General features: G+C 42.0%; 1 protein-coding gene across 7 annotated transcripts in view; it reads left to right on the top strand.

The window, feature by feature from the left end:
• LOC115575830 (voltage-dependent T-type calcium channel subunit alpha-1I-like) overlaps positions 1 to 12,335 on the top strand; it is a 168,227-nt gene that overhangs the window by 138,565 nt on the left and 17,327 nt on the right. For all 7 annotated transcript variants that reach the window (XM_030408188.1, XM_030408186.1, XM_030408185.1 and 4 more), the window contains 5 exons: positions 1,252 to 1,385; positions 1,768 to 1,838; positions 7,515 to 7,593; positions 8,861 to 8,982; positions 11,211 to 11,666. In XM_030408188.1, coding sequence (XP_030264048.1) covers positions 1,252 to 1,385; positions 1,768 to 1,838; positions 7,515 to 7,593; positions 8,861 to 8,982; positions 11,211 to 11,666 — 862 coding nt within the window. The remainder of the gene's footprint in view (positions 1 to 1,251; positions 1,386 to 1,767; positions 1,839 to 7,514; positions 7,594 to 8,860; positions 8,983 to 11,210; positions 11,667 to 12,335) is intronic.

The following is a 12,335-nucleotide window of genomic DNA, read 5'->3' as shown; positions in this document are numbered from 1 at the left end:
CGGGGAGCTGAAGCCGTCATATCGCTTACTTCAAAGCTTCCAGACTTCGGTGTTTTGTTTAAGGGTTTGTTCGGATTCACCAAAGTCACATAATAACCCAAACTAACAGATCGAGGCAGCAGTTGAGTAGCAACTCCCTCATTCTGCAAAGTAAAATCACTGTTATTATGGCTTCAGTGTCCCATTAGAGAGAGCTGTTTTACAGGCAAGGTAAAATGGTGAAAACATTCTAAATATAGTGTGGGCTTTCTTTTTAGGTGGTTAAGTACATTGCTTACTGAAGCTTCCTTACCAGTGCTCCTACCCCACTTAAAAAAAAAACAACCCAAACCATCCCTTTGAGGGTCTGTATCACTGAAACCTCAGATGATAACGTGCCTGTAACAAATATGTGAAAAAGAGGTAGGGACCCAGGCAGGCCCGAACAACAGAGGGAAACACAATCATGTGCAAGATGATAATGAGTCACGGGCGGCGGTTGATACACTGCTCTCATTGGCATTTAAATGAGAGAGTTTGGCAGGCATTCTGACAAATGGATTGGCAGTGGCAAATGTTTTAGCACTCTGGGTGCCTCGCTTTGTGAACGCGGATCAGATGTGCACCTGATTTAGCATCCTCCATGAAAACTGCACAGCTTTAGGGCCAGCTTTGTGGTTTCACAAAAGATGTTAACCCACTGACTGTCTTCCAAAAACTCAGGAGATGAATGAGCGCTACAATACCCCCTGAAGCGGTTACATGAGGCGATAAAGGACACGCAAATAAAAGCATGGTATAGTGGTGGAATACTTGCATCAGGTCAACGGTTTCCCAAAACTCAGATGATGCGGTTAATATGGTTGCCTCAAGCTCTTTGATCTCAACAAATGCATCTGATTTGGCAACATCTGTTTCCCATCTGCGCTCAAACGATTGTATGACAAGCATTTTGCCGCACATGATGGATTTGTTAAGGGCTTTTGGTGATGAGGCTCTGTAGCATCACTGGTAGAAATGTGAGGATCATAAAAGAGATCAATGAGCTGAAAGGTGATGGATAATTAACTAAGTACCTGTTTGTATAGCTAGGCCCTGAACCTTTTAGAGAGCCCTGAGTGTAGGACTTCGCCAACAAGTGATCATCTGTATGTGACATATGTATGTGTGTTTCTGTTTTTTCTGTGTGCATGTGTGTTGCAATGCCCTTGTGCACCTTCCTCCATCACACGAGTGTGTGTGTGTGTGTGTGTGTGTGTGTGCTTGTGCTAGGTGGAACCAGTTGGACTTGGCCATTGTGCTTCTGTCAGTGATGGGCATCACCCTGGAGGAGATCGAGATCAGTGCTGCCCTGCCCATCAACCCCACTATCATCAGGATCATGAGAGTACTGAGGATAGCTCGAGGTACGCGCGCTACACATGTGAAATAGGCACACATACACACTCACTCACAAGCCCTATCGCACCCTTACTTCCTTTAAATGCTTTCAGTGAACTAGAATATTGACTTGATGTTAATGGTGTGTTAAAATCTAACTCTAGAGCCTGTACTCAACTTTCACTGGCCAGTTAGCTGTAGCATAGCAGCTCAGGTCTAAAGGGCTGTTCTTGTGTGTGTGTGTGTGTGTGTGTGTGTGTGTGTGTTAGACTGGGTGTAAATTAAAAACTGACCTTTACACAGTTTCATGTTTCCCATTTAGTCTGTAATTGAACCTGAGGGATTTCCCCCTTAATGGCCACACTTAAAATTTCTCTCTGTCTCTCTAACACACGCACACACACACAGTGCTGAAACTGCTGAAAATGGCGACAGGAATGAGAGCCCTGCTGGATACGGTGGTCCAAGCCCTGCCTCAGGTACGACACACACACACACACACACACACACACACACACACACACACACACACACACACTGACAGTGACAAACACTGTCTCTCCCTTTTTTCCCCCTCACAGACTCACACTCCACATTCCCACAGAGAGTTTTGCGATTCCATTCAATAGCCAGAGTGCTACTAGCCCTCTTATTATGTTCCTCTGTTGGGCTGTAGGCAACTCTAATAGATGACTCATTCATGCCACAGGCTGGAAGACTCGCACACCAACACATGTGCGCACATACACACATAGTAGGCTTGTCTTGTTTTCACTTTCAGCACCATGGAGAGCACCCAGACTCCCGCTGTGGCCACAGTGTGCTAGAAACAGTGGGAGCTTCTTACAGCATTCTGTAGTTCATTTGGTGGTGAAATGTCCTCAGAGTCAGACAGTTTTCTAGGTCGTCCCAGTGTCAAAATACCCAGAATGCATCTTTGCTCAGTCTGCTTTGTGTCTGGAAGTAGTGCATGTTTGCTTTGAAGCTTAATGTCATGAATTAAGGATAAAAAGGAGATGAGGGAAAAAAAATTATTTATATTATATTTAAATGTCAGTATTTAGTTTTGTTTATCCAGCCTCATGTTCATGCCTTCATCAAGAGTCAATGTTTATTAATCAAGGGATTTCCCTAAAGCTGTATTTGCTGTAACCTACTAACTGATGTCTTTGTGAAAGCATTTGTTGGAATGCTGACATCCCCATTACTGTATCTGTGAATGCAAAGAGAAATCGTTTGATGTAGCTTTAGAGTTAGTTGAGAGCAAGACGCCTATTAGCGTAGCTTAGCATCGAGACTTGGAAGAAGGGTAAACAACTAGCGTGGCTCAGTTTAAAGCGTTGACTGTAGAAAATATGGTCTGAGCTTTACGGTCTGTGAAAGTAAAACCAATGTGGAAGTGCCTTCAACCTGTACTGGTTGCAGAAGTCAAACTGTATGTAAGCCTATGAAAAAATGACGCTTCTTCTCACTTGATTTATTACCTCAGTGAAAACTTAACTAATGAGTTTATGGTTGCTAGTTTTGGTAAGTTTCTATAACACAGCATGATGTTAATTTTCTGAATTATGGTCCCATTTGAGTAAAATAGACAATAAAGAGGGTTGTGCTTTAGGGCAGGGCGACCTTATGATAGACAAGCTACCACAGGATCTTGGCTCCAAAGAATAGTTAACAAACCAGTGGGTGACCTCACGGTGCGGTGTAACAAATCTCTTAAACCCACTTACTAATGTATCTGGCTTGTTTAATCTGAACAAATACGTATGGATGAAATAAAGCTAAGCTAACCGGCTGTGCTGTCCAGCTACAGATTTACTGCAGATGTAATAGTATCAATCTTCTCATTAACATATTTCCCCAAATGTTGAACAATTCCTCAAAAGGAAAGCAGTTGTTTAGACAGGATGTGTTGATGCAGACACTAATGTAGAGCCTTATTTATGGATGTGCAGCCACACACACACACACACACACACGCACACAGTCTGACCCATTGACCATCAACAGTAAGATGAAGCAAACAGAGGGAAACAGGTGGTGTGGTGAAAGGAGGGCAGGCAGAGGTGAGGGAGAACAGATTCCTTGTCTTTCTTTACTATTGATCCCCCTCTCATTAACACTGAGCCCTTTGCACTATCCCAAGGGCACCAGGGGAGGTAATTAAAACTGGGGCTAATTAAACAATTCCAGGAGGTCTCTTTCTCTCTCTCTCTGCGTATGGGTGTGTGTGCATATTGAGGTACTGACAGAGTGAGAGTGAAAGCGTTACATCTGGCAAGATATTAGCCTGAGGTGATATTCTGCTATATTTCACTGTGAAAATTAAATGGCGAGCTGCCAACATTCCTTCATTACATCACATAGGATATTGAGTACAGTATTGACATTTCAACAAAGGCTTCATGATACAGGAGGACAAAGGAGCAGACGAATACACAGATATTGTTATGAGAAGGCAAGGAATATGAATAATGCCATCAGGGCACACGGGGACAGATGTCTGCTAGAATAATAGTTCAAGAGATGAAACGCGATGAGAAGCTGTGTATATATTTAATAGGCCTTGACAGGACATGGAGATGTAATGAAGGATCCAAACACTCAGACTAAATGGGTGAATAAGCTTAATAGCTCACTGACATGTTGGGAGAAAATTTATTTTTATAGTTTGTCTTTACAACGACAAAGTCTTCTAACCCACGAGCATCCTACATTATCCTCTCCTCGCTGACTTGTGTAAAATGGCTGCAACACACCGTTTACTTACACTAATAGCTTACATCATGTTGGCACTAAAGTCAAGCCAGTTGTTTCATCGCTTCTCCATGGCTTAGTAACCTCCAGAATAGCCTAAGGCAGATGTGGACACCACATGGGATGCCATTTGTGCTTTAGGACTTTTATGAGTGCTATCATTTACATTTCTTTAAAAGTATAGGTTTTTTTTAACAACAGCAACTTGACTCCATCCTGGTGGCTTTGTACAGGTTATGGTTAGGCAAGCTCAATTAATATTGAACAAAAATAACGAGATGAAAAAAAAATCTGTCTGAATCAGTCCCGAGTAAACCCTCTATCTAAACAAATCAAAGGATCTCTGAAAAAGAGAAGATACTCAGCATCTCCATCGCTGTAAAAAATTTACCCCAGGTACATCTCAGATCATCTTCATGGCCACAGGAGAAGTGCCTTACAGTGTAGCTGCAGGCTACTGGTAAACTCGCTGTGTTGTTTTTTTTTCCCTCTCAAAATGTACGCTGGACGTGTACAAGTAGGTGCAGGTGGAGGGAAAAAAAATACTGTGAGAATCCTGCTTTTGAATGTGATTTCATTTTGATCGATTTTAGAGTTAGAGTCAAAATCCTGACCCCCCTGAATAGATATTACCATTAAACTTCCCTTGTTGCTTATTTATATTACGAAAATAATGTTTTTGTATTACAAGTTTTTATATGCATTTTGTATTGAGATATGCAAAATGAGACTGTCTTAATTAAACACTGGCTAATCTGCATACATTTCCAAAACATAAATCTGAACTAAAATCATTGACATATAAAGATGGGAACTGTGATTTGTTGCTCTTTTCTGTACACGCGACATCTTTTGCATGTCTGTCCGTCCTGGAAGAGGGATCCCTCCTCTGTGGCTCTTCCTGAGGTTTCTTCCATTGTGTTTTTTTTTTACCCTGTTAAAAGGGTTTTTTTTCCCATCAACATGTGAAGTTTTTCCTCACTCCAATTGAGGGTCTAAGGACAGAGGATGTTGTTCACTGTACAGATTGTAAAGCCCATTGAGGCAATGCGATTGTGATTTTGGGCTATATAAATAAAATTGATTTGATTTGATTTGATTTGGTCATGGTTCTCCACCTCCTCCCACTTTGCAAAAATGAGTCCAAAATATCCCGGACACGAGCGCTGCCAGCCTGCACCGGTGTCATCGTTTGGAGTCAGAGAATTTGCAGCAGTGATTGGGCAGTGGTGATTGTATCGTGTAGTGCTGCACAATTAATCACGAAATAATCAAAATGTCAACATGACTAAGTGCAATATCCAAGTCACAAGCACGACAATTTTTATATAAAGGTAGTATGTCACAAAACAGTGTTTTAATGGAATTTTGTAGTGCTGCAGCGATGGTGGATACCAGGAGAAATGCCACCTTGTCATGATTTTTCTATTTTTTTTTTTATTGTGATATAAAAGTTAATCACCCATAATTATTTAGAGTAACATCGTAATCGCAATATCTGTCCATCTGCTAACATAACAACAAACACCTTAATGTGTATTTAGGGTTTTTACACTCATCTGAAAAAATTATGTAAGCAAAATAGCCCCAAGACTCAAAATTGACCTGTACGTGAAAGTCCAATGTTTTCACCTGTGCTGTCTCACCTCAGATCATCAAATTTACAAACGACAATACAATCCATGGACAGCTCGCGCTTTTAGAGAGAGCAGATTGTTAAGCACACAGGGCAGAATAGCACTAACTTAAGAGATGTAGTTGAGACAAACCCCAGAACAGTGGCATTAAGAGTCCTTACATAATCTAAATGAAAGGTTGGAAGGCAATAGCCTCCATTACTGTGAGTCCAAAGGGACTCATCAGACTGTTCTGCGTGTAATGGAGTGTATTTGTCTACATAAAAAGCTAACTTTAATATCTCAATAATGTAGGTACTGCAAAACACTTCCATTGTGTTACATGGATGAAGATATTTTGTTCTTTTTTCACCACTTTCTGCAGCTCTTCCTTAAAGTGAAGAATTGACCTTTGTAGACTAACCAAGTGAATCATATCAGGCCATTTATTCCAGCGCCTTTAGCAGTAGTGATTAATAGTATATTCTCTCTGAGTTTTTAGTGGATTTCAAAGGAGAGGAGAAAACATCTAAACAAAGGTGTTTATTTTCCCCCCCCCCCCCCCGAGTATAAAAGACATGGTGGCTCTGAAATCTCATTTTGGTTCAATTTAGTTTAACCTCCCTCCAATCCCAATCACAGCTTGGCTCCTATTTACTGAGAGCCTTCCCCAGGTATTATGATTAAACATTCATTTCCACCGTGAATGTTTTTTTTACAGCTAGACCTCACTATAGATAGTCCTGCCAAACCATGCTTCAAACTGAGAACAGCCCCTTTAATAAACTCTGTCTACACTGCAGTGTGTAATCTCTTCAGAACAGGCTCTGTCATATTCGTAATGTTGATGCACTATTCCAAGACCAAACACGAGAGACAACTGCAAATTTCCCGTAGCTTTCCACTTGAAAAACAGGTGGAGTGATATAAACTTCTCTTTAGAGCACATGGAGAATAATTATAACTATTTGTTGGTGCTTTTCTCTCATCCCCCGGTGGAGCAGCACGGTGTCAAACAGTGAATAGGAGACTGGGTTTTTGTTTCCCTGTGATGGGATTAGAGTTTTTTGCCCTGAGTGTTTAGCGCGGAACATCATCATCACCGTTAAGTTGTGGGAACAGAAGGTTTGTTTTGTGGTGGAACCGAGCCAAATCCCAAAACCCCAAACTCAGAAATGCACAACAGCATCAGGGGTTCAGTCGTATCAAGGTCTCAGAGGAAGCTGTGCCGTGGTGTGCAGGAGTAAGCAGGATGTGGGAGTAGCATGCTAGAAACAGTTTGGAGTCCTATGTGACTTTCTTAATGCACGGCCATTACAGCTCGTGTTTGAACTCCTGCCAGTTTGTTTAGTGGCAGTGTTTGAATTTTCAATTTGAAAGGATGACAAAAAAAAAAGTGGATTGTTGATCTGGGGACATTCTTGTCTTGCGGTTAGTTGTTTCAGAAATGACTGACTTAAATAGAATTTCAAGGTTGAATTACCCTCAAGCAAGTGTACGACTGATTTATCACAGGTCCCAATATCAGTGACTTCTTGGTCTGTTGTTGTTTGAAGATGCAACATTTTCTGAAAACCACATCTTGTGCACTATGTTTTAGAGTATTTAGCTTAGCCAGAACATATAACCTAGACACTATGTTGTTGTTATGCTTTCAAATGGTTTAAAACATGTGCATGTTCTTCTGTCTGTGTGTTGTGTCTGTGTCTCTGTGTGTGTGTGTGTGTGTGTGTGTGTGTGTGTGTGTGTGTGTGTGTGTGTGTGTGTGTGTGTGTGTTACAGGTGGGTAACCTGGGCCTGCTCTTCATGCTGCTGTTTTTCATCTACGCCGCCTTAGGAGTAGAGCTTTTTGGAGAACTTGGTAAGTGTCCCTGTTGTGTCTGTGTCAATTAAAATCCTCTAATTATACCGTTGGATGTTTTTTTAATTTTCAGTAGAAATCTGTGAAGAGAAACCATAAATTAATTCAGGGATCGTTGCCAGTTAAAAAGGAGTTTTCTAAAGACTCAAGAATCAAGGCCGTGATCTATGATTGTAATAAGATCACATTCATTAAAATGCAATCATACATTGATTATTTAATGTGAAAAAAACTGTTTGGATATTTCTGCTGGTGTAATAGGATAAATGTTTAAAGAAACAATCTGTGAAGCTTTCAGAGAGCGAATCTCTGTGCTGATTCAAGGATTTTGAGATTTGAACACATTTTCCTTGTATAGTGGATGAATTTACTCTTTGATCTCAAGGCACAGCTTGAGATACTGTGTGTTATCTATCATGTGACACAATGTGCACCATTATATCTGTGGTAATGTGCATAAGCTCCTAATCCTTTCACCACATACTCATATATATGTGTTAAAGTTGAGATGAAAGGACAATTCCAACTAGCTGCACAGCATATGGTCTACATACATGTCATCCCCATACATGTAGGTGATCAACATTTATCAATGTCTGTCTCAGCCAAATAACAACTTCCAGTTTTCATGTTCTCATTTTCGTGCGCATAAAAGCCAAATGACTTGTATTAACTTTAGCCTGACAATCTCCTTATTTCCCCTTTTCATCAGTTCTCTCTCCTGCAGTCCGACAGCCATTAGAGAATCAACCCACTCTCCAGTATTCTGATATATAAGCACTGTCCTAAAATATCCACATTGAAGTTGGAAGAAATATCTTTCAAACTGTCACATTTCCCTTGTGTGCTGCAGCTGCAGCCAGTGGCAACGTTGCTTCCTATTGGAGCTTGGCAGGAGAAAGGATTAGTGGCAAATGCAAGTGTCTCTTTTCTTGAGGCCCTTCCAGAGATTATCTTGGGATATAAGCTCAAAGATAAATAGAATGTTTTGGTCACATTGCTGCTGATTTGATAACAGACTGTGTCTACACTGAGTTGGCTTGTTTGGACAATCATCTACAGGCAGCTTAGTGACAGAGATGGTGCATGTTTCTGCAGTTTAAAGGAGTAATGACGTGTTGATCTTTTTCTTCTTTTGTTATCCCTGCTCCCTTCCTGTCCCATTTTCTCCATCCTTCTCTTAATCTCTTCAACTCTTTCTTATCTGTGACCTGATAACTTCTTTTCTTCCTCTACTACCTTCCACCCACCTCACTCTCATGTTCAGTATGCAATCCTGACTACCCATGTGAGGGTATGAGTCGTCACGCTACTTTTGAGAACTTTGGCATGGCTTTCCTTACCTTGTTTCAAGTCTCCACGGGCGACAACTGGAATGGCATCATGAAGGTACAAAGATGCATTCGCAGTGTACATGTCAGATTTATTTGTGTTTTTTCTTTTTATTGTCTTTTTAAATGTTTACTTTCAGTGCAGTTAGAAATTCAATTAAATTATCAACAGAATGTGTAGAAATAGTGTTATGATGTGAATGTATTCTTGTGGAGATATCTACTGAACTTAGCATGCTAACCAGCTAGCCATCATGGTCCAGGGCTCCTGTGTTACACTCCCACACTCCCCACTACTCTGAGCTCCCAAACTGCTAGCTGCATGGCAGCTAAAGTTAGCAGCAATTAGTTGTTAGTCTAGTGATATGCTGCCCTCTTTTGTATTTGTAGTATGAGATTTCACCAATTTTAACATATTGCAACTTTTACTAAAACATTTTTTTCACTCTTCACAATTTTAGTGAACTATAATAACCCTGGTACAAAGCCTTACACTTTGGCGCACAGGACATACACAAACTCCATACAGCGTACGTATTTATGTTTCAAAAGGAAGAAAAATAGAATCACAGACTTAGAGAAAACAGCGAGGAGTGAGAGAGAAAATCCTCCTCTATTTCTCTCATCCATCCTATCTTCCACTCTAGCGATGCTCACCAATGAAAAGGAAATGTGCTTGCTCAGCACTGGTTGCACAGATTACCTTACTGATGGGCAGGAGGGTAACTGTGCCTCATTGCACACACACAAAACACCAATTTCACCTGAACACACTTCTAATGCCACCTGCAGCTATGGCTGCTCCTCCGCACACCTAGGCTGCAGGGAGAATAGAGATTATGCTGGAGCGTGTCGGGACCGGACCATTAAACACACACTGGATACAGGCAGTGTGGATGGTAGCGGGCCATGAAGCAAACCAGTGGGCCACAGATGCTTCCCCTCTGAGTAAATTGCTGTCATTCTAGCTGTCAAATGATCACCTTTGCCATGAGAGAGGCAAATCTGCTTTGGTTTAGTAAGAAGCAGGTGAGGCAGAGTGGTAATTAGCCATGCAGGGAAGAGAAGAAATAATGAAGGAAGAGGGCAGGAGGGAGAAAAGGAGGCACCAATGAACTGTAATAAGAGGGGGGGATGAGAGGATTGGACAGGGGGTTAAAAGAACTGACCAGTTAATATGCTTTCTCCCCACTTAAGGGAAAATTACATAAAAAATGGAGAAATGGCGGGGGAGGGGGAGGCAGCACAAGCAAGACTGGGAACAAAAATTTGGAAAGAAATAAGATGGAAAAACGAGTGAAGGCAGAAGAGGGAGAAGTCGTGTGAAGGAGCACAGTGTGTAAATGTCATGCCAAATTAGATAGAAAAGACCAGCTTCAGCTCAGAGGGCTAAAATTGTTATGTGTGGTCACAGCCTGGGTGAGATATGTGTACTTGCAGAAAACACTTGTCACTTTGGTTCTGCTTCTGACTGAACTCCACTGAGTGCGTGTTAACCAGAGTGGAAAACCACGAGAATAATGCTAGAGAGGAGAAAGGAACGCCTCCCGTCGCTTTGCATGGAAGGAAAACAATTAAGTGTTTGATGATTATGCAAGTTGTCATGAATACAAAGAGCCTTGTTAACATGAACTAGATGCATTCTATTACTGCCTCAAATTAATAAGGATTTTTACATTGTTGTGAAAATGTCCCATAATAATTATTTTTGGGGGTTCCTACTTTCGTTTTGGTTGTCTACTAGAAACTGCTTTATTGTTCAAATTACTTGTCTCACGCCGTCTGCTGCAGTATCTCTATTCGCCCGTGCCTGTATTTGTAAAGCCCCTCATCGGGAAAAACCCAGTCTGTTCTAATTGGTCAGTTGCCACAGACCTGAGCAGGCACCTCCCACCGTGATTCCGCATAAGCTGTGCTGGTGTTTGTACATCACAACCTTATGGAACACATACATATACATAGACGCATAGAGATTGTACTTTATATGATATGGGACCTTTAAGCAAAGTAATGTATAACACTTGTATCAGTTTCCTACAGTAAAATCAAAGAAAACACAAAAATATAGCGTATTAAAAACCCAGGAAATGACACCAACACCTCCATGACTCTAAAACTCACATCTCACCAAGAACTCAAAGTTACAAACTTCGAAGAAGAAAGTATTTGTTGCAGAGCTTTATCCAAAACTGTGGAGCTTATCTGTTGTGTCTCCTCCACATGGCCAGTCTTCCTCCACTTCTAACCAACCACATTTTTCCCCACCTTCTGCCTCTGTGACACCAGGACACATTGCGGGAGTGCCCACCGGACCACGGCACCGATGTGGACTATGCCTGCAATCCGAGCCTTCAGTTTATTTCGCCTATGTACTTTGTCTCCTTCGTGCTCACCGCCCAGTTCGTGCTCATCAATGTGGTGGTGGCCGTGCTGATGAAGCACCTGGACGACTCCAACAAGGAGGCCGCAGAGGAGGCGGAGATGGATGCAGAAATTGAGCTGGAGCTGGCCCAGGGCACCCTCTGTTGCATGGGCGCCCCTGGCTGCGGGGGTGCGAGGATGGACAAAGGACTAGTCGCTGCTGGATCAGGGCCTGGAGGCACAGCAGCGGGGAAGGAGCGAGGAGGTGCCAGAGGAGAGAAGGGAGAAGGAATGAGGAAGATGCGCCATGCATCAGCCACTGGGCACCCAGGGGGGTACAACTCCCGAGACTCCATCCGGAGCCTGTACTCACCAGCACAAGTGAGTGTGTGTGAGAGAGAGCGAGGGTGCGAGTATTCTTACATGGATTTCCTGGTAGTGTGTGAAAGGCCTGTTTTGTATGTGTGCTGTTTACGTCAGTGTGTGTGGGTGTGTGCGTGTGTGTCTGTGTCTGCAAGTAGGGATGTCTCCATGATCCGCACGATCAGAATTTCTTTTTTATAAGGGATCCATTACAGCTAATCACAAATCTTATCCTCATTAATATTTATCCATTTCTGATTAATTTTTAAATTCTCTCCCAGATGTGACCCAGCTGTAGCTCTGCTGTAATGCTTCGCTGCACACAGTGGAACCACTGCATAATGTAGCGCATTGTAGGGAAACGGAAGAGAGGCATCAACAATGGCTCGCAAAATTCTGCTGAAATGACTCTGTACCAGGACTGTATTGAAGAAGCCTCACGACCACACGATTTAGTCTCAAATGGGGCCAAATAGAAGTTTCCTAAATATTATCAAAATGTCCGTGCAGCGTTCACTCTGACAGTCTTTTCTCTACAGAAAGCCCCATTGGAGAATAGACTCTATATAATGAAATCTTGTGGAAAACTTGACACAGTCAACAGTTTCTATATGTATGATGATTCAGTTTTCATAAAATCTCTGTAATATTCGCTCTAATAACTTTCATGAATGCCGAGTGCACACT

The sequence above is a fragment of the Sparus aurata genome, chromosome 23, assembly GCF_900880675.1.
Source record: "Sparus aurata chromosome 23, fSpaAur1.1, whole genome shotgun sequence".
Taxonomy (NCBI): domain Eukaryota; kingdom Metazoa; phylum Chordata; class Actinopteri; order Spariformes; family Sparidae; genus Sparus; species Sparus aurata.
The sequence above is the reverse complement of the archived record's forward strand: the minus strand, read 5'-3'. Positions and strand labels throughout refer to the sequence as shown.